This window comes from Hylobates moloch, unplaced genomic scaffold, assembly GCF_009828535.3.
Source record: "Hylobates moloch isolate HMO894 unplaced genomic scaffold, HMol_V3 SCAFFOLD_2, whole genome shotgun sequence".
Classification (NCBI taxonomy): Eukaryota; Metazoa; Chordata; class Mammalia; order Primates; family Hylobatidae; genus Hylobates; species Hylobates moloch.
The window spans coordinates 154,469,238-154,492,934 of NW_026652277.1; the positions used below are offsets into that span (position 1 = coordinate 154,469,238).

Sequence of the window (23,697 nt, forward strand, 5' to 3'; positions counted from 1 at the left end):
CAGGAAAAATACAAATTGCTTTTATATTAAGGATAAAGCTTGTATTGCTTTTATATTAAGGATAAAGCTTGTATTCTATATACAACAGAAACAGATATTGATATATTCTAAGAAAAAAATGGAGTTTTTCACAATATATTTGATCAGTCTCATAAAACAAAAGACTAATATTTCAAAAAGACTCACATGGCAAATCTGCTGAAATGTACCCATAAAAACACACCAAACAAGAGTTTTATAATGCTGAGAATGTCATAGTTTAGCAAAAAGATATACAAATATGAACAATATGTAAATCTATACATAAAGAAATCTAAACAATGATTAAAAGTGCAAAACTATAAAGATAGAGAAATAAAATGATGAAGCTAAATTGGATAAGACTTTAAGAAGGAAATAAATCTTAGCCAACTATACATTTACATCTTAAGAGAAATTTAGTGGCTATATTTGAGTAACCATACAAAGTTATTTCCACTCCTGTTGATTTTTTTTTTATTTTAGCACTAAATATTTGTTGAAAGGGGGCAAATATTTTTTTTTTTTTCTTGAAATGGAGTCTCGCTCTGTCATCCAGGCTAGAGTACAATGGTGCAATCTTGGCTCACTGTAACTGCCGCCTCCCAGGTTCAAGCGATTCTCCTGCCTCAGCCTCCCAAGTAGCTGGGACTACAGCCATGTGCCACCACACCCAGGTAATTTTTGTATTTTTAGTAGAGATGGGGTTTCACCATGTTGGCCAGACTGGTCTCGAATTCCTGACCTCAGGTGATCCACACTCCTCGGCCTCCCAAAGTGCTGGGATTACAAGCATGAGCCACTGCACCCAGCCAAAAGGGGGCAAATAATTTGCCACTATTTAATTCATTATTTCATTTAAAAGATGCAAACTTCTCTTTCAAGCTTTCAAAGCAATAGGTTTTTGTTCAAGAATTGCCTTATGATTAGTACTGTATTTGTTACCTGATTGCAAACTAGCTTAAAAGAAGTTAAGTCTCTGATATAGAGTGAGTGATGAAGTCTTCACAAAAAAAGACTTCACTTTTTGCATCCACACTGAGATGTTCAACAGAAATCAAAAATAAAGGAAATATTCTTGAACTGATTATTTCTAGCTGGAATATGTACTTTCCAACAAAGAAGACACTGTGCTCAAGTCAAGTTCTTGCTATTTTTCCTTGTTTGTGATATAACAGTTGTGATTCTTTCTATGAGACACAAAGGTAATTAAATTAGAATTTCATGGTGTGTTTTATCTCTAGGGATATTTCTGAAATTAACACTCATAAAATAACTCAGAAACAAAGCAGGACAGCATGTGAAGAAACTAACGCTGAATCACCCTGCTGCTGTGATCTGCTGGTGGGGGTATAACCCTCCAATTCAAACTACTTATTTGTGTACATATCTTGTTATAATAGAAAACTCAGGAACAAAAATAAAAGAACCCCAAGTTCTAACTGTGTTTTTCCAGTCCTTTTACCACGCACATATTTTTTTTTTCCAAAAAAAGAGAATCACCCTATTTTTATGATCTGCTGTTTAATTGATAAAATATCATGATGCATGTTACTATTAAACATTTTTCAAAACCACAATTTTCTTCTGGGTATATACTTAAAATAATTAAAAGTAGAACCTTAAAGAGATATTTATACACCAATGTTTAAAGTAGCATCACTTACAATAGCCAGAAAAGTTGGAAACGATTTAAATGTCCATCAAGAGATGAATGGATAAACAAAATGTGGTATATACATACAACACAATTATTATTCAACCTTACAAAGGAAGGAAATTCAGACACATGCTACAACGCAGAGGAAGATTTGAGGGCCTTATGCTTAGCAAAATAAGCTAGCCACACACATACACAAAACTCAAACCAGATATAATACCACTTACATGAGGTACCTAGAGTAGTCAAATTCAGACAGATTTATAGAAAGACAGAAAGTAATGGTGGTGCCCAGGGCCGGGGGAAGGAGAGAATGGGAAATTGTTGTCCAGCAGATACAGAGTTTTAGTCGTGCAAGATGAAAAAATTTTCTGTGGATGGATGGTGATGATGGTTGCATAACAATATGAATGTACTTAATGCCACTGAACTGTACACTTAAAATGGTTAAAAGGGTAAATTTTATGTTATATATATTTTACCACCAAATTTTGAATAAATGATATTCTATCCTTTGGCAATGTGTCCCCTTTGCTTAACAACTTATCTATTTTTGGATATTTAGATTTCTTCCAATTTTTTGTTACCATAAAGTTCAGTGTCATGAACACCATTGCAGATCTTTGTTTCCATATCTACCATTTCTTTAGGATAGTTTCCCAGTGACAGAACTGGATCAAAGAACATGAATTATTTCAAAGCTCTTGATGCACAATGCCAAACTGCTTTCCAGAAAGGTCTTTACCAATTCACATTCTCAAGAGCAGTGTAGGAGAGTGACTTTTACAGTGCTCCCATGCAAATATAAATTATTCTCATCTCTTCTCATCTTTGCCAATTGATTACAACAAAAAAGAACAGCTCAAATTTGATTACTCTTAAGGGTGAGTAGTTTTCATATGTACACTTCCTCTTGCAATAACTGCCCCAATTCTTTAAACAACAATGCAAATCCATATTCTGAGAAGGCTGGAAAGATAGGAAGAGACACCCTTGGAAGAGCTCTGCAGGGGAGGCAGGGGTGGGGCTGGGGTGTAGATTTAATCTCGGAGGCTATGAAGAACAGTAAAGATTTAGGAGGAAGGGAGTGACAGCAAATATGGGGAAAATCTAAATATTTCATGCAAGGGGAATAGTCACATTAACCAATTATGATTAATCTATGCTGTCAGATGGAACCACTAAAGCAGAATCTTCAGGGGCAAAGAATTTCACATTGCTAAAAAATTCCCCAAGCAATTCTGATGTTCTCAGCCAGATTTGCAAACAATCGCTTTGGTTCACTAAGTGAAATCACTCCTATTCTTCCATATTCTCCTTCCTTTTCAGTATAATGCCTGGCAAATATCTATTTCTCTCACTCATTTCTCTAATAACTGAATTACATAAAGCAAGCCTTAGTTTCTCTCCTTAGGTGCTCCATCTTCGTTAGTCAATTAGGAGACCTCTACAGAGACAGTAAATACTCTAATTCTGGCCATGTGCAATGGTTCACACCTGTAATCCCAGCACTCTGGAAGGCTGAGGAAGGAGGATCACTTGAGCCCAGGTGTTCAAGATCAGCCTGGGCAACACAGTGAGATCCCCATCTCTAGAAAAAATTTGAAAAATTAGCTGAGTGGTGGTGCACATCAGTAGTCATGGATACTTCAGAGGCTGAGGCAGGAGGACAGTTTGAACCCAGGAGGCTGAGGCTGCAGTGAGCCATGATCACACCACTGCACTCCAGCCTAGGTGACAGAGGGAGACCTTGTCTCAAAAAACAAAACAAAACAAAACGCCTGTAATCCCAGCACTTTGGGAGGCCGAGGTGGGCAGATCACGAGGTCAGGAGATCAAGGCCATTCTGGCTAACACGGTGAAACTCCGTCTCTACTAAAAATAAAAACAAAAATTAGCCAGGCGTGGTGGTGGGTGCCTGTAGTCCCACCTACTTGGGAGGCTGAGGCAGGAGAATGGTGTGAACCTGGGAGGCAGAGCTTGCAGTGAGCCAAGATGGCGCCATTGCACTCCAGCCTGGGCAACAGAGCAAGACTCTGTCTTAAAAAAAAACCTCAACTTGGTCATGCCACAACACAGCTTCATCCAATCCATCATCTGCAGAATGTGGTATTAAATCAAGGTCAAAGCATGAAACCAATGTTCCAGGGCACTTTTTTACAAAGCAACTGTGGACACACTGTGTGTTTTACCCAAGTTCCTAGGTCATCCTGGAACTAGCGATCCCTTAGGAATCCTGTACCTCTGGTCACCAATGAGCTGGTGTCATGCTGAATTACTAAAAACTTTTCAGGCCTTGTGTTCTAAAAATAAAAATCATCCAAAATTTGGGGACTCATATAATAGACACAATAAAGGACGAAGCAAAAATAATGTTAATGCAACAACAGTGAGATAAAACTCTGGAGGTGGGGAGAGAGGGGGAAGGAGGGTGGTAAAAATGAAGAGAACACTGAGAAACATAACTCGAAGCCAAGACAAAGGAAACAAGGCTAATCTGGCAAATGGAAAATCGACATTGGTCTTTATTTGTCTGTTGATTAGTTTGTTATATAACTCTTCCAAAGTAGAGCCAACCCCATTAATACTGTAAAAACTAAATCTTTAATAGGCACACATTACTGTTTGAATAGCACTGTCACTGACGTAAAAGAAAACTAGTTGATAAGGCCAGGCTCGCTGTTCTTCCCGAAGTTACTATGGAAAAATGAACATATTAATGCAAAAAACAGACTTAATGCTTTTAATTTCCTGGCCATGGATCTTTTTTGGCATTATAACAAGAAAGACATGATTATGCTAATACAGTACAAGCACCTAATTTCCTTTCAGAGTTCTAAAAATGACTTCATATCTTCCCTTAAGAATGAGAACACTGTTTTTCTCCAAAACCAAATGTGATTTCAGGCAAGTATTGCCTATCCTACATGGTGCCACAATAGCCCTGATATATGAAATTCAGACAGGGCCTGTGTAAAAATTATGCAGACTCTATACATTTTCCCTCATTAGCTAAAATGTTCAGCTACATCCAGAAAGAAAAAAAAGACTTTTAGAAATATTTTAGAGCAAGGGAAATTTAATATAGTCAATGTCCATTTTGAACATGGATAAATATATCAAATATGTAAAGAAATACAAAATGGGGGGGCAGAAAAAAATACAAAATTATTCACTAAAGATGTATAACACCAAGGATATAGCACTAAAGGCTTACTAAATTTCAGGACTTTAACATATGTTGTTTCATTTAATCCTCACAACAAAGCACTCATCCCAAAGAGATTAGTCTAAACCGGTTGTAATAATCCCATCCTCTTTGCTGGTGATTTGTGTAGTTTGGGGCTGATGAAATACTAGAAGCATGAAGGCGTAAAGAAAGTCTGGAGTAAGTTTTTACAAACATGTTTTCTCAGTCCTAAGAGAAAGATACAGGAAAAGATTGCCTCAGTTCCCCTCGACACTGGTACAGCTAATCTGGATTGATCTTGGAATGGCCATAGCTATCTTGCAATCCTGAGTAGGGCAGCCCAAGGTCAAAGCCACCCATGGCCATAGCAAGAAAAAGGACCTGACTGATGTCTTTCAGCTGCTGGTTCAACCTGCACTTGAGCCAGTCCTACTTCTGAACTTCATGTTTTAAGAGATACACTTTCTTATGATTAAACCCATTGGAGTAAGGTGTTCTGCTACTTGCAATATGCCGAGAGCATTCTAACCCATCTAAGCAAGTGTTAATTTTTTTTAAGTAATAAAATAGAATATTCTAAGGGTAATTTGCCCAAGATCACACTGTTTCCAAGTATTGTGTCAACACTGATCCCTTGTGAGTCTCCCATTAGTTCATACTTCTTCAACAAAACTGAAATCTAGACATTTCTGGAAATGTCTATTCCTGGAAACTTCAGGAAGGAAGGCCTAGGATACAGTAAAAATAACACTGGATCTGAAAAAATAAGATCTGAAATTTTATTAATCACAGGGCAACAGGAAATTCACTGGAGTTCTTTGATTTTTATCAGTTGCAAAATGGGAAGAAGTGACCAGGTGTGGTGGCTCCCATCTGTAATCCCAGCACTTTGGGAAGCTGGGGCGTTAGTATCACTTTGCTCCAGGTATTTGAGACTAGTCTGGGCCACATAGCGAGATCCCATCTCTACAAAAAATAAAAAATGAGCCAGGCATGGCGGCATACGCCTGTGGTCCCAGCTACTTGGGAGGCTGAGGTGGGAGGATCACTTGAGCCCAGGAGTTCAGGGCTGCAGCAAGCTGTGGTCTGCACTGGGCGACGGAATGAGACCCTATCTCAATTTTTTTTTTTTTTAAGAAAAGGAAGAAAAATGTCAGCCTTGCCTACTTCACAAGGTTCCTGTAAGCCTCCCTCATTAGTAACATGCACAGAAACGTTCTGTGAACTCTAAGGGTTAAGGGCTCAATTATTATTAATATTTCTACCTATGTGAGCAAATACTGCATATAACAAAATTTTCTAAATAAGTCATACTGCATAGGAATTCAGCATAACCATTTCGTGGTTATTTCTTTTTAGATTTGCTTAAAAAAGAAAATGTGGAGATAATCTGGCAATGAGAACTTCCATGGTCCTCTAAGGCATGGTGATTTGTCCCTAACACTACCTTGGATCATCTCCAGGGGTTAACTATGCCACTTCAGAAACTTGATGGCTGTTTTTTAGGATGTAAGTCTCAGCTCTTTAGTCACAAATTCTCACCCTTTGAAAGCTGGCTCTCCTCCCAGCTTCTCATCCTCTCTGCTGTCATCTTGCTCCTTCTCCTGCAGCCCAAGTTGTCCTCTAACTAGCATGTGATGGGCACCACTGCTGCCTTTAACTAATTTAAATCTTTATATTGAAAAGCTATGAGAAAAATGCCACAACCTTTTAAATACAAATTGCATTATTTCAGCCATTCTCAAGAGCTGGGATGAACAAAAATAACTAAGGAAATGACAACGCAAAACATCAAATGTTAGAGAACTATTTTTTTAATGCTTAAATTAGGATGTATTCATTCAAACCATTCGCTCTCTGTCTCACATAAGAGTCAAGAATCACAGTTTGTTCCAACAATATACTGTAATTCAGCACACTTAGAAAAATCTAAACCAGCCAGGCGCGGTGGCTCATGCCTGTAATCCCAGCACTTTGGGAGGTGAGGCAGGTGGATCTGGAGCCCAGGAGTTCAGGATCAGCCTGGGCAACATGGGGAAACCTTGTCACTGCAAAAAATACAAAAATTAGCTGGGCATGGTGGCATGCGCCTATAGTCCCAGCTACTCAGTAGGCTGAGACAGAAGGATAGCTTGAACCCAGGAGTTCAAGGCTGCAGTGAGCCAAGATTATACCCCTGCACTTGAGCCTGGATGACAGAGCAAGATCCTGTTCTAAAAATAATAATAATAATAATAATAATACTACTACTAATAATAATAATCTAAGCCATTTTTTCCCCTATTTTCTGTTTTCACATTCTGAACTCAGAACTAAAGCTATCAGAAAATAGATCACATTAGAGACTCTCTGTAGCACTAACACGCTGCCATTTAGTACTTGAATCAGATAATATGTCCAGGAGAGTAAAACTTCCTCCCTCTACTGTGGGTCAGGAACATTCATTAATATTATTAAAAAGGAGAATTGCAGAAAGAGTTTGACGAGCCATTGTAATCACAACTGCTTGGGTTCTCTTTCCATTGAGTTGGAACTCTTATCCTTAAACTTTCCATGGTCAGTGGCTTACTGTTTATTCAAGTCAACAGAAAATGATTCAGTCCATGGAAAGAAGCCCGAGGGACTGACTACCTGCCCTAACACCTCACTCCTTATGCCAGCAACAGCATTTAAGAAATGAAAACCCAGAGGATTATGACTCAAAAGAAAAAAAAAAGGTCAGTTGAAACATCCCTTTGGGACCCATGACTAACGAGGGGCATAATCCTGGGTACATGTGGCCAGATGCCCAACAACCTCAGCAGCCCTCCTCCCTGTGAGCACCTTGACAGGGCAGTTTTCCTTCTCAGCTCTAACAGAAAGGGAGGTTGGGGACAATGCCAACACAAATAAGAGTATGTTTGCACTACAGCGGAAGCTGGACAAAGCACTAAGAAATACCAAAATAGCTTTATAAGCAAGAGCATGAAAAGGCATCCATTTTAAGATTGGGGAGTGGAGGATCCCTTTTAGTGTTAATAGGACAAATGGATATAATGACAATAATGGCAGGTTACAGATAGGTCCTCTACAGTAAAAGTGGCATTCTTACATTACTAAATAAATCAGTAAGTGTCATGTGCAAGATCAACTCCTGAAGACTGTCCCATTAGAAATCTTTGAGCTCATAAACTAGGTTGATGGAACGTATCTCAAAATAATAAGAGCTACATATGACAAACCTACAAGCAATATCATACTGAATGGGCAAAAGCTGGAAGCATTCCCTTTGAAAACCGGCACAAGACAAGGATGCCCTCTCTCACCACTCCTATTCAACATAGTATTGGAAGTTATGGCCAGGGCAATCAGGTAAGAGAAAGAAAGGATATTCAAATAGGAAGAGAGGAAGTCAAATTGTCTCTGTTTGCAGATGACATGATTGTATATTTAGAAAACCCCATCGTCTCAGCCCAAAATCTCCTTAAGCTGATAAGCACTTTCAGCAGTCTCAGGATACAAAATCAATGTGCAAAAATCACAAGCATTCCTATACACCAATAATAGACAAACAGAGAGCCAAATCATGAGTGAACTCCTATTCACAACTGCCACAAAGAGAATAAAATACCTAAGAATCCAACTTACAAGGGATGTGAAGGACCTCTTCAAGAACTACAAACCACTGCTCAAGGAAATCAGAGAGGACACAAACAAATGGAAAAACATTCCATGCTCATGGATAGGAAGGATCAATATCATGAAAATGGCCATACTGTCCAAAGTAATTTATAGATTCAATGTTATCCCCATCAAGCTACCATTGACATTCTTCACAGAATTAGAAAAAACTACTTTAAACTTCAGATGGAACCAAAAGAGCCCACATAGCCAAGACAATCTTAAGCAAAAAGAACAAAGCTGGAGGCATCATGCTACCTGACTTCAAACTATACTACAAGGCTTCAGTAATGAAAACAGCATGGTACTGGAACCAAAACAGATACATAGACCAATGGAACAGAACAGAGGCCTCAGAAATACCACCACACAACTACAACCATCTGATCTTTGACAAGCCTGACAAAAGAAGCAACGGGGAAAGAATTCCCTATTTAATAAATGATGCTGGATAAACCGGCTAGCCATATGCAGAAAGCTGAAACTGGACCCCTTCCTTACGCCTTATACAAAAATTAACTTGAGATGGATTAAAGACTTAAATGTAAGACCTAAAGCCATAAAAATCCTAGAAGAAAACCTAGGCAATACCATGCAGGAAATAGGTATGAGCAAAGACTTCATGACTAAAACACCAAAAGCAATGGCAACAAAAGCCAAAATAGACAAATGGGATCTAATTAAACTAAAGAGCTTCTGCACAGCAAAAGAAACTACCATCAGCATGAACAGGCAACCTACAGAATGGGAGAAAATTTTTGCTATCTATCCATTTGACAAAGGGCTAATATCCAGAATCTACAAGGAACTTAAACACATTTACAAGAAAAAAATAAACAATCCCATGAAAAAGTGGGTGAAGGATATGAACAGACACTTCTCAAAAGAAGACATTTATGCGGCCAACAAACATATGAAAAAAAGCTCATTATCACTGGTCATTAGAGAAATGCAAATCAAAACCAAAATGAGATACCATCTCACACCAGTTAGAACGGTGATCATTAAAAAGTCAAGAAACAGCAGATGCTGGAGAAGGTGTGGAGAAATAAGAACGTTTTTACACTGTCGGTGGGAGTGTAAATTAGTCCAACTATTGTGGAAGACAGTGTGGCGATTCCTCAAGGATCTAGAACCAGAAATGCCATTTGACCCAGCAATCCCATTATTCGCATATACCCGAAGGATTATAAATCATTCTACTATAAAGACATATGCACACACGTGTTTATTGCAGCACTGTTCACAAGAGCAAAGACTTGGACCCAACCCAAATGCCCATCAATGATAAACTGGATAAAGAAAATGTGGCACATATACACGATGGAATAGTATGCAGCCATAAAAAGGGTGAGTTCACGTCCTTTGCAGGGACATGGATGAAGCTGGAAACCATCATTCTCAGCAAACTAACACAGGAATGGAAAACCAAACACTGCATGTTCTCACTCATAAGTGGGTGTTGAACAATGAGAACACATGGACATAGGGAGGGGAACATCACACACTGGGACCTGTTGGTGGGTGAGGGACTAGGGGAGGCATAGCATTAGGAGAAATACCTAATGTAGATGATGGGTTGATGGGTGCAGCAAACCACTATGGCATATATATACCTATGTAACAAACCTGCACATTCTGGACATGTATCCCAGAACTTAACGTATAATTAAAAAAAAAATCTAGAAATCTTTGGGCTCTAACAGCATTTTCTGTTCTTACCAGAAAATAAATGGATAGCTTAAAATGAAATCATAAAAATCCTGACATCTTCAATTTGACCTGAAGACCTTGAACACAAAGCTCTTTTGAGAGGCAGTTAATGTTCCTAGGCTAAATGGGAATTATTAAAATAAAAGAGCCAGAATTTGTAAGTACAGAAAATTGAAACAAAAATAAAACCAGAAAAAACTCTGCTCCTTAACTGAACTTTATGTGACCTTGAAAGCTCTCAGTCTTCTAAATTATTTTGTTTTCAAATGGAAAAACACTTCTATTTTATCCTTGTACACAATGCACTCTAACTTCATAGGAGACGTTTTCTATCTTGATTCATTGACCTTGAAAACCAGGCCTTTTTGGATTACCTATGCATTTCATTGTCACATACCAAAGCATTTATACTGGGCATAATGCTTCTCAAATATCCGATTTTAAATCTCCTACAATTAAGAATTTTCCTAAAGTGTAAACATCAGGGTAATAAAAGGGCTGCACAATTACACTCCTCTTATGTAACAGCAGAAAAAAAAAAAAAAAAAACTTGGTTAAGGCCAAGTACAGGGGCTCATGCCTATAATCCCACCATTCTGGGAGGCAGAGGCAGGAGCATCATTTGAGGCCAGGAGTTCAAGACCAACCTGGCCAACACAGCAAGACCGCATCTCTGCAAAAAATTTAAAAATTAGCCAAGTGTTATAGCGTGCACTCTAGTCCCAGCTACTCAGGAGACTGAGGCACGAGGACTGCCTGAGGCCAGGAGTTCGAGACTGCAGTGAGTTATGATTGTGTCACTGTACTCCAGCCTAGACAACAGAGCAAGACACTATTTCTAAAAAACAAAAGTTTTAAAAATAAATTTGGTTAAGATAAACTGTGAAACTCTTAGCGGTGTAATAAAAATTTATAGTACAAATTTAAAAGTCCAAACGAAAGCTTCCCTAAAGGATCTAGGAAATTACTGTCCCCAAGTGTTTCTCCTTCTCCCCATTACCCTACTTTCAGTTCTTGCTATGGTTTGAATGTTTCTCCCCAAAAGCATGTCTTGGAAGCTTAATCCCCAGTGCAATAGTGTTAGGAGATGAAGCCTAATGAAAGGTGAAAGGCCACGAGGGCTCTGACCCCATGAAGGGATTAATGCTGTTATATCAGAAGTTGGTTCTGTATAGAGGGAGTGGGCTCCTTTTAAAAGAAGGTGTTCAGCCCCATTTGCCCACTCTGTCTTTCCCCTTCTGCCATGAGCTGATGTAACAAGAAGGCCCTTGACAGATGCTGGCTCCTTGCTCTTGGACTTCCCAGCCTCCAGGACTATGAGAAGTACATGTGTATTCATTGTAAATTACCCAGTCTCTTGTATTCTGTCTTGGCAGCACATAAAAGAACTAAACAGTCCCTCTAAAGTGTGAAAATGATCTAAGGTTTCTAAAAGCTAAGATTTCTGTTTCAAAACTTAAAAAAAATTATGGCTACCATACAGGAACTCCTAAACTAAGTTGGCCTCCTTTAATTTTTTTTTTAAATCAAGGACTATTTTGGGAATGTGGTAGGAATACTAAGTACAAAAGAATAATATAAGCAACACCCCGATATACTTCCTACTCAGCTTAAGAAATAAAATATTTTTAATATACTTGAAATTGCATGTGAATCACTCCAGGATCTCTTTCTACTTCTTCCTCCCCACTGGTAACCATTATACTGAATTTGGAGTTCATGATGCCCATCCGTGCATCTATACTTATACTAAATCTCTATGACTGTTTTTAAACATTCTATAAATGATACTGTATTCTGTATCCTTCTGCCACTTGCTTACTTTGCTCAACTTTAAAAAAGTTTTTTTTTTATGTTGAAACTTTTATGTAGAGAAATGTCTAAGATTTACTCTAGGGTATATAAATCTGCTGGACGTAGGGGAGGCAAGTTCTCAACTTTCCTCAATAATGCCAAAATCTTTTAAGTGTGTATAGAAATTTATGGCACAACCAGCAGGCATTAGGACTCACATTTCTCTAACATCCTGGCTAACAATTGATATTGTCAGATTTATACATTTTGGTTAATCTGAATAGTGTAAAGTAGTATAAAAATAATCTTTTTATATGTTTCAAAAATATGTTTATTGGCCATTTGTGATTCCATTTTTGTGAATAACCTGTTCATATCCTATGCATTTTTTAATCTCTTTTTCTTAAAGATATTTTGAGGAGTTATTTATACATACTGAATATATATCCTATATTGGTTACATGCATTGTTCCCTGTGATTTCTTTGTTGATGGTATCTTTTATATTTATTCATATATTTATCATTTCCAGTGCTATATGCTTTTTCCTATAGATCCATTTGGTTTTATTTCCCTTCAGCCTAAAGACTTTAACGTTTCTTGAAGTTCTGCTGGCAACAAATTATCTCAGTTTTGATTTATCTAGAATTGTCTTTACTTCACCTCCATATTTTAAAGACATTATCAGTGGACATAGAGTTCTTGGTTGATTGGGTTTTTTTTCTTTCAGCACTTTAATGTTATTCCATTATCTTTTGGCTTCCTTCAGCACTCACTCTTTCCCCTGATGTATCTTCTTTCTTAGGCTGCATTTATGACCTTTTCTTGTATTTCTGTTTTTCACCAATTTTACTATGATGTGCCAAGAGATAATTTTCTTTGATATTTATGCTTCTTGGGTTTTGCTGAGCTTCCTAGATCTGTGAGCTGTTTTTTATTTGTTTGTTTGAACAGATTTGGATATTTGACCACTAATTCTTCAAATATTATCCCTGCAACAGTATATCTCTCCTCTCCTTCTGGGACTCCAATTAAAAGTATATGGACGACTCAAGGCTGGGCATGGTGGCTCACACCTGTAATCTCAGCACTTCAGGAGGCCGAGGCAGGTGGATCACTTGAGGTCAGGAGTTTGACACCAGCCTGGACAACATGGGGAAACCCAGACTCTACTAAAAATACAAAAAGTAGCTAGGCATGGTGGGGCATGCCTGTAATCCCAGCTACTTGGGAGGCTGAGGCCGGAGAATCGCTTGAACCCAGGAGGCGAGGTTGTAGTGAGGTGAGATTGCGCCACTGAACTCCAGCCTCGGTGACAGAGCAAGACTCGTCTCAAAAAGAAAAAAAAAGTATTTAGACCACTAAATGCCACAGATCATTGGAATTATTAATGACTTAATCTTTTTCTTTCCTCTACTTCAATTTTAGTGATTTCTAATAAACTTTTTTGAAGTTTATTGTTCTTTTATCGTATTGTGTCCTATCTGCTGTTAATCTGATTTGATGACATTTCAACTTTAGATATTGTACTTTTCAGTTCTAGAACTCCCGTTTGGTTATTTCCAGTTTCCAAATATCTCCTATAATTCCTCATATTTTTACCCATTATATTCATCTTTTCAAGTAGATTCTTTGATATATTTATCATTGTTGTTTTTATGTCCTTGTCTGGTAATTCTAAACTCTGTTTTATCTATAGGTTTATTTCTATGAATAATTTTTTCTTAATTATGAATCACACTTTCCTCTTTCTTCACCTCTTTAGTAGTTGAGAGTTTTTCTTTCTTTCTTTCTTTCTTTTTAATAAGACAAAGTATTTTTATATTGTCCAGGCAGGTCTTGAACTCCTGGGCTCAAGCCATCTTCCCACCTCAGCCTCCTGAGTAGCTGGAACAATGGGAACATGCCACCACATCCAGGTTGCTTAGTAATTTTTATGGCGTATTAGACATTTTGTATGATAAGCTGTAGGGAGTTTGGATTTGTTATCCTCCTCTTAAGAGTATGTAGTTTTTTAATAAAAGGTAAATAAATTATTGGTGGTTCACCTTGTTCACACAAAGGCTTATCCCGCTCAATGTCCAGGTCCTCTGGCAGCCTCAAACTCACTCTCAGGCCAGTAAGACTGTGATTTCCTGCTAGAGTTCTATCTGTCCTGCTCCCTGCAGACCAGGGAATGCCCCGAGGGAAAAGCCATTTAAATGTGGAGTTTATCCTACGCGGTGCCCTTCATCCAAGGATGAAAACCTTTCCAGTTTCTGGCTACTTTTAATCACTCTTCAGTGCTTTCCAACTTTTTTCCAACATTTCTAATTGTTATCAATAGGAAGATCAGCACAATGGAATCTACTCTGCTGTTTCCAAAAAAGCTACTACTTTGATGAGCAGAAGCCAATTTTCATGCAGACCATTTTCCCAGTCTTATTGTTTATGGTATATGGCGTTTTTAAGCCTTGTTTAAGAAATCTTTGCCCCAGCCAGGGCAACATGGTGAAACCCTCTCTCTACCGAAAATAGAAACAATTAGCCAGGTGTGGTGGCACACACCTGTGGTCCCAGCTACTCAGGAGGCTGAGGTGGGAAGATCACTTGAGCTCAGGAGGTGGAGGTGGCAGTGGGCCAAGATTGCACCACTACACTACAGCCTGAGTGACGGAGCAAGACCTTGTCTCAAAAAAAACCAAGAAAGAAATCTTTGCTTATCCAATAGTCACACATAATTTGTACATTTTATTCTAAAAACATTTTTCTAAAGTATTTTTTCATATTTAGGTATTTAATTCACTTAGATTTCATTTTTTTGTGCACGGCTTAAAATGGGGATAGAACTTTATTTTTCCAAGCAGATAAAGAAATTTTCCCAGTATCATTACTACAGAGTCCATCCTCTCCTTTACTGCTCATGAAGCTGATTCTGCCACAAATCTAGACTCATGTATATCTTAGTCTGTTCCAGGCTGTCTCTTCTATTCCAGTGCTTTGTTTGTCTATGCCTATAGCCATACTGCAATATCTTAATCATTACAGCTTTATAATGAGTCTTGTTAACTGGTGGAGCAAGTCCTTCCACCTTGTCCTTTTCCAGAATTGCTTTGCCTATTCTCAGTCCTTTATTCTTTCAAATAAATTTTGGAATTGGTTTGTCAAATCACATGAAAACCCCTGCTGGGGGGAATTAAAATCTTTAAAATATCAGGTCTTCTTATCTACAAACTTGGTATATTTTTCCTTTCATTCGGGTCTTTTAAAATGTCTTTATATAAATTTTTCTACAAAATTATATTTTATTATTTATATTACTTATTTAAAATATCTTTTTAAAATTATATTTCTTAAATTATCTTTTCATCCATTTATCCCAATTTACTCTACCATGTTAAATGAATTTCACCAAATTATTTACTAAAGTTATAAAATCTAAGATTGGCTGGTCACGGTGGCTCACGCCTGTAATCCCAGCACTTTAGGAGGCAGAGGCAGGTGGATCACCTGAGGTCAGGAATTCAAGACCAGCCTGGCCAACAGGGCAAAACCCGTCTCTACTAAAAATACAAAAATTAGCCAGGTGTGGTGGCAGGCACCTGTAATCACAGTTACTTGAGAGGCTGAGGCAGGAGAATCGCTTGAACCTGGGAGGCAGTAGTTGCAGTGAGCCAAAATCACACCACTGCACTCCAGCCTGGGCAACAGAACAAGACTCCATCTTAAAAATAAAATAAAATAAAATCGCAAGGACAAAAAACCAAACACCGCATGTTCTCACTCATAGGTGGGAATTGAACAATGAGAACTCATGGACACAGGAAGGGGAACATCACACTCCGGGGACTGTTGTGGGGTGGGGGGAGGGGGGAGGGACAGCATTAGGAGATACACCTAATGCTAAATGACGAGTTAATGGGTGCAGGAAATCAACATGGCACATGGATACATATGTAACAAACCTGCACATTGTGCACATGTACCCTAAAACCCTAAAGTATAATAAAAAAAAAAAAAATCTAAGGTTTAGTTCATAATACACAATCTTATGGATTATAATAATACTTTAACACTCTCATTTGCAAATACTTTTTTATGCCATGGATTTACCAAGTAAGTAGCTCATTTAAATACTGTATACTTACCAAGAAGCTCCATGGTCCCTGCTTTCAGTGTCTGTGAAATTAGAGTCCAAAAACATATCTTTGTAGATTCGACCAACTAGGCAATACATATCTGAAGCAACTTGTCCTTCACTTTGCACCATGGGAATCATAATATCAAGAGCTTTTGCTCTGTCACCAGGGAGATTTCTCCTAAGGCAGAAAACATTATTGTTTCAATATACATTACAGAAGCAATATAGGTCATTTCTTTTTAAAAACCCCTATTTAACATGTTGATTCATATTAGAGAAATTTGCCAGGATAGAAACAATTAGATTTTGAGAGTCCTCTGTAAACCTCTGTCCTAAGCCTAATTTTTTGTTTTATCCCATTGTATGTCTACTAGGTCTAACAAGGATTTCTTTTGAGTTTCTATGTTAGTAATGGAGATGGATTTGTACTTACTCATCCACAATCCTTCCAATTTCCCTGTAGCCTATACGCAGGTTCAAGCTGGTGAACCGAGATTAGAGTTGTAGTCTGTGTTTTTGAATAGGGTAGAGTAAATTAATCCAAGTAGGGACAAAACTCTGACCTTAGGTTTCAATGGCTTTTGCTCCAAAACTTAGCAAACTCATTCACAGATGATACCAAAAATCAAATCAAACCCAAGAACTGCTTGATATTTACATGTGACTAACTGATTATCTAAGGAAGTTGCTTTATGTAGCATGTTTTAAAATAGTATGTGTAGACAGTTCACAAAACCAGATAAAAATTCTATAAGAGTTATCATTTCTTGGACCTTGAAAATATTATGCTAAGTGAAAGAGGTCAGTCACAAGGGACCACATACTGTATGATTCCATTTATATGAAATGTCCAGAATAGGCAAATCTGTAAAGACTGAAAGTAGATTCGTAGTTGCCTAGAGTTGGGGGATTTGGGAGGGAAATGGAAGGGGGGCTGCTAATGGGTACAGGGTTTCCTTGTGGAGTAATGAAAATGTTATAAAATTTATTGTTTTGATGAAATATATTTCTTTTTGTTTGTTTGGAGACAGAGTCTTGCTCTGTTGCCCAGGCTGGAGGGCGGTGGCATGATCTTGGCTCACTGCAACTTCTGCCTCCCAGGTTCAAGCGATTCTCCTGCCTCAGCCTCCCGAGTAGCCAGAACTACAGGCGTACACTGCCACACCTGGCTAATTTTTTTGTATTTTAGTAGAGACGGGGATTCATGTTGTTGCCCAGGCTGGTCTTGAACTCCTGAGCTCCGGCAATCCAACCACTGTGGCCTCTCAAAGTGCTAGGATTGCAGGTGTGAGCCACCATGCCCAGCCTGTGAAATATATTTCAATAAAGCTATTAAAAAAAAGTATCATTTCTATTCTCAATTACTACTTCAAATCTTCTGTCCATGGAATTCCTTTTTATCCTTTGTACTAAATATCTAACACTATGTTCACCTAAACATAATCATCCTTACTCTAGTGAAAACTTCTGTGTGAATGACCATCTGGTGTTGAGTGTATTTGCTTAAAGATAACATCATATTCATGTAACTTTTACAATTCTAAAAAATATGAATAGCAAATACAAACTTTGACAGAGCAGAAAAACTGTAAGAATTTAAATATGCCAACAGTGTGAGACTTTTTTTACTGAAAAATAAATCAGAAAAAAATGAGAATGCATGCTTCCTATATTTCACGGGGTTGAAGCAGATATGCTAATATTACATTTTAATAGGGACTTCTTGCAATGCTGCAGTAAACACATTCCCTGTAAAGAATTGCAGGTTACACAATAATATGTTAACGCATTCTGGAAGGGAACTTTTTCTTCTTACCTATTCAGTGCAAATGCATAATGAAACTTCACATGGTGATGGGAGGCCAAATCAAAGGTTGGCAGTTTTTCTAAAGTCTCTACCAGCTTCACAATAGAATCATAGTCCTTTCAAATGAGATGAGAATAGCACAGAATTAAACCATTAGGAGAAAATTCTCACAATAACATGTCTTTTGACAACCAGATATCTGAATTCAAGAAACACATTAAAAAGACATTAGAATCCACAGAACACTTTGAAGAACCTAGGATAAACAGTTTAGATCATGTGATCTAAAAGGTTTAGATCACATATATAAAAACATTAGAAACATAGAGTTACCATGTGGAACAAAAACTAAAAAAGCAAAAGAAACAAAAACACCAAGCATGATATGCTCTACTGTCTAAATATGGGTGGTTTATTTCTCCATAGAGCCAGATTCCCGGTATGCAGCGTTCTAACAATTACAGGGAAATAAAAATGTCAAGGACATGAGGCAATTGGTTGAACTTCTGTTACAAGTAGCAACACAGTTTCATGTCACATGAGTAAGCACTCTAGCCACAGGATCCTATGTGCCACAGCCCTCCATGGATGTGAGTCTGTCTCGACCACACGAAGCCTTTACACAGACCTGAAAGGCTAGGAATGGAAAGAAGAAACCAGATGTCACTTAAATTTTACTATTAAAACCTAAGAGCAAATCCCTAACTGGGAGAGGATTTTATTCTACTTACCCTATTTTTAAAATTTTAAGACATGTCAATCAAAATGATATAACCTGTTAGTGTGTTTTACATTACATATTTTTAAAGTTATTTCTGTAAGTAATCAATTACATGTTTTTTCCTTCGGGCGAGTTAGATTCAGCACTATCAATTTCAAGCAATACAATTTCAAGGGATAAAAGGTATGTCCAGAAAGCTCTAAAAATGTCTGCTATTTGCCAAAACAAAGCTTTCACTGACAGGTGTGCCTGAGGCTAACAGTAGAATAGACTGTGTCCACAGGTTTGCTGTGCCAGCAGATTTTTCTTTTTGTTCTTTTGGAGGAAAAAGTCAGGCCTTTACCATACAAGTCTTTCACAATCACTGATGGTTAACTCACATGAGTCTTTTTCATTCATCATAAAATTATAGGATGGAAAGCTTAAGAGAGTCAATAAAAAAATTACGTGTAGTAACATGAACTGCTTACCAGCAAACTGAAATTTGAGGTTAATACTCCCTCATCTCTCCAACATGCTACATGACAAAGATTTCACTTTAAACATCTTCTCACCTGGATATCTCTGTAGGAAAGTAACAGATTTATGACAATATCTGCTGTCAAGACTTCGATATTATCTACTCGCTGCCGAATTCTTGCCAACTCAGCTGCCAATTCTCTCCCAGTGTATAAATTACGAGCTTTCCTGATGTCATTGAGTATAGATTCCCGGAAATACTGGCTGGTAAAAACACACACATTTCAAAGAGTTTGACATTAGAAACGATTTCAATGAAAAGCAATAATTTTAATAAAGAAATGAATGATATTGCAGCATTAGCTATAAAGCATTTGTAGCTTTCAATTCATTCAGATGCCTAAATAAGTATCTTACATATCTGGCATTATTAAGAAATTCAGAAGCCAATGTATTTCTTTTATTACGCTACCTTCAGAAAGAATTAAAGGTAAAGGTACTCCATATTAATAAATTTTCCTGCAAAACACTTAAATTGCCAAACTTTGTTTTCCATTTTACTGTTTCCAGTACAAATTGTTCTAAATAAATTAGATGTACCTATGATTTTTTGTTTGTTTTTTGTTTTTGTTTTTGAGACAGAGTCTCACTCTGTTGCCCAGACTAGAGTATACTGGCATGATCTTGGCTCACTGCAACCTCCATCTCCTGGGTTCAAGCAATTCTCTTGCCTCAGCCTCGTGAATAGCTGGGATTACAGGTGTGCGCCACCACACCTGGCTAATTTTTGTATTTTTGGTAGAGACAGGGTTTCGGCATGTTGGCCAGGCTGGTCTCGAACTCCTGATCTCAAGTGATCTGTCCACCTTGGCCTCCCAAAATGCTGAGATTACAGGCATGAGCCACAGCACCGGCTGTGATGTACCTATGATTTGAACATAATATAACCTTAACTTTCTGACTCAGCCTATCATTTATTAACATAAATAATTGTTCTTCACTGAAAGAACAATTAGAGTTAAGAGTTAATTAAAGTTGAAGTGTTCTTACCCTTACACTAAAAGTCTCTGGACATTTATCCTGGTATTGTTTCTGTACTTGCTTTGCATATATTTTTAGTTCTACCATCACTGTAAAGCAGTTAGCAGACTTTTTAATTTTTTGCTGATTTCAAGTTGTTGTTCTGTTGCCGTTCTGTGAATAAAATGTATTATATGGCATCTATTTTATCTACTTGGAGGATAATAAACATTTTCCCCCTAGTTCTTAGCTGTATACTGATATCTCAGGAGCACCTGATATCATGCACAAAGAAGTAGAATAACACTTTATTATCATCACCAAATGGCATTATTAATTAAACTTTACCTAGAACTTGCTTGTGCCACCTTCAAAAGTTGAATAAAACGATCCACAAGAGGTAAGCAGATGGGTCCAAGAAGCAGCTCGAAGTTTGGTTGCATGAGCTCTGTCAACCCCTTCATGAAGCTGCTGTCACAGCAGTAGACTTTGTTATGTGGAGTTATCATGTAAGGAACAAAGGTGTAGTTCCCAGTGCACATCTGTGGAGAGAGGAGGCACCAGCAAGTGGGGAGCTGGCCTGGAGACACGGCACAGACGGAATCCCATGTCTTACTCATTTTAAATAATTCCAAATGCAAAGGGAAATAGAAAAGCCTCATTATTTATTTATGACCTACAACAATGAAAATTTCCCCAATTCCTCTCACTGCTTACTTCAAATAATTAGGACTTACAGATGATACCAAAAAAAGAGTGGAACAGTTTCTATCCATCAATTAAATATTTATTCACCATCTTTCAAGGCTAGGGCACTACGTTATTGCTGTTGGAAAAAGTAGTTTAAAGCATGGCCTTCAGCCTTCAGGGAACTTATAATTTAGTCACAGGGCGCAGCATACACATATGAAAATGCTACAAGCTCACATTTGAAGGGCTTCCTACATGTAAGGTGATGCTGCAAGTGGATCCCGCTCAAATCCACCCCCTGGGAGGCTGCTCTCCCTCTGCCTCCTCACTACTAAAACTACAAGCCCAGAAGTTATCCTTGATGCTTCCATTCCCTTCCCCTTCCACATCCTATCAAAGTCCCATCTGTCCTGCCTTCAAAATATAATGTCATATTTGTCCATTTCCCTCCATCTTCTCGGCCAACACTTTAGTCCATGTGCCAATGGACCTGGCCCGAGCCACTGTCATCAGCTTTAACTGGTCCCCCTGCTTCCACTCTTGTCCTCTAATTTACTCTCCACTCAGCCATCAGAGTGATCTTTCAATACCCTCCCTCAGATCACTTCCCACAGCTGCTTAAAGCCCCATCTCTTGCTCTTGGGAGGAAGAAGAAATTGCAGTGCAATGTACAAGGGCCTGACTATGCAGATCCTGCCCCTCTCTAACCTCAGCCCTGCCACGCTCCCCTCGCCCGCTACAACCTGGGCTCACTGACCTTCTCTTGGTTCCTGGATGATGCCCAAGCGAGGATAAACTGTTGCAAACAAAAGCAGAGCAGGGATGAAAGTGGAAAGTGAGTTGGATACTCTGAGTAAGCAAATCTGACTGGAGCTCAGAGCTCAAGGAAGGGAACTAAATGCAAAGTTAAGGATGTTAGACTGTACATTCTGGACAATGCAGAATCATAGAAGGATCCATAGCGGGAAAGAAAACACAATCAGCTGAGTGTGATGGCTCACACCTGTAATCCCAGCACTTTGGGAAGCCAAGGTGGGCAGATTGCTTGAAGCCAGGAGTTCAAGATCAGCCTGGCCAATATGGTGAAACCCCGTCTCTACTAAAAATACAAAAATTATCCAGGTGTGGTGGTGCATGCCTGTAATCCCAGATACTCAGGAGGCTGAGGTGCGAGAATCACTTGTAGTGAGCCGAGATTGTGCCATTGCACTCCAGCCTGGGTGACAGAGCGAGACTCTGTCAAGGAGAACGAACAAATGAACAAATGAAAGAAGGAGAAAGAGAGAGAGAGAAAGAAGGAAAGAGGAAGGGAGGAAGGAGGGAGGGAGGGACAATTGTGCATTTTCACAATGCACAATCAAAATGCACAAATCAAAATACACAATGAAAACTGCATTTTGGCAGCCTGGGCAGGTAACAAGATGCACTAAAGGGAAAAGATATGAGGTTTGAGGAGATGAGTCATGCTGTGGCATGACAAAGTCCGCAGAGGTGGTGACAGAGAAACAGACACGTGCTTGACTGAAGAAGAAGGAATCAGCTGGATCTGGTAACTGATAATGACCTGAGAAAGGGTAAGGCATTAAAGGCAACTCTGCAATTCTAAGGGCGACTACCTATACAGAGTGGTATCATTAACAGAAAGCAAGAATTCAGAAAGCAGAACCAGACTAAGTTATCTATGAACACATGACTCTTCAAGACACTTGTATATCAGGTAATTAATCAAAGAATCTGAATTTTAGTTAAAATATGAGAAGAACTTCAAAAGGTTGAGATTTGAATTTGGTGGGATGGGGTGAAACAGTCACTTTTAAAGAGGTTGGGATTAAGGTGGGGCACGACACCTAATGTGAAAATGTCCAAAAGAGAGCTAGAAATACGTGATTGAAACATAAAATAGTTTCAAGCCAAAATACAGACCTGAGAATTATTGGATATGGTAGAATCAAAAGAAGTGGGAGAGATCTCTATGAGAAAAACCATAGAAAAAGGCAGAGGCTGAGAACTAGAAAGAGATATGTGAGACACCCAACTACTGCCGTTATGGGGAACAAAAAAAGTCCAGGTTATCCATTCCTAGCCATATTAGCATACGGAGAATAATACAGCATTTCTCTTACCCTTAGCACTTAAGTAATAAGTACAAACATGTATTCACCATGTGCGTGTGTGCCAGAGTATGAACAGTCATAAGTCAGGGGGTCACAACCTACAAAGAAGCTGCTGTGGCCTTCATTTTAAAAGTGAGGAGACAGGTAAGGCTTAGAGAGATCATACAGTTGGTCTGTGACATATTTGGCACTCCAGCCCAGGGACTCTTTCTCTAGATGGCATGTCCTTCCCACTAGGGGGCTATGCACCCTCCTGAGTGGCCTTTACAGCAGACACACCTGCTCTCTAACCTTCTGTCACTTTCTACGGGAACCCTGTATGAGCCAAATGACTGTTCACAGAAAACAGGCAAGAAATGCCAAATGCCCTTATGACCAGACTTAATTATTTATGACTATGTCACCCTTTAAGGCTGCTTCTTGTATGTCAGGTAATGAAGCAGAAACCAAACCTCACTTCCAGTTAAAGCACGAGAAGAACTTCCAGAGAGTGAGATTTGATTTGAAAATCAAGTATGCTAAATTGTTCCTGTCTCAAGTTCTCCTCCTAGAAACAATAATTAGAAGAGGAAACAATAATTGGAAAAGGGAAAGTGAACATGTCCTGCTTCTAAAATGTTACCAAGATCCCACAGCACATCCGCCCAATTTAATCCTTTTACCCAAGCTACTGCCAAAGCAGAAGAGAAAGGCAAGGATACCAAAGAGGCTGCTTTCCAAAGCATCTAAAGC

At 38.5% G+C, this 23,697-nt stretch overlaps 1 protein-coding gene across 6 annotated transcripts in view; it reads right to left on the minus strand.

Moving 5' to 3' along the window:
• MAP3K5 (mitogen-activated protein kinase kinase kinase 5) overlaps positions 1-23,697 on the minus strand; it is a 243,106-nt gene that overhangs the window by 126,373 nt on the left and 93,036 nt on the right. For 4 of the 6 annotated variants that reach the window (XM_058435587.1, XM_032159836.2, XM_058435588.1 and 1 more), the window contains 5 exons: positions 21,609-21,647; positions 20,510-20,703; positions 19,237-19,405; positions 17,971-18,077; positions 16,162-16,332 (listed from right to left, as the gene is read on the minus strand). In XM_058435587.1, coding sequence (XP_058291570.1) covers positions 16,162-16,332; positions 17,971-18,077; positions 19,237-19,405; positions 20,510-20,703; positions 21,609-21,647 — 680 coding nt within the window. The remainder of the gene's footprint in view (positions 1-16,161; positions 16,333-17,970; positions 18,078-19,236; positions 19,406-20,509; positions 20,704-21,608; positions 21,648-23,697) is intronic. The other 2 variants (XM_032159847.2, XM_058435586.1) reach the window with 1 other exon arrangement.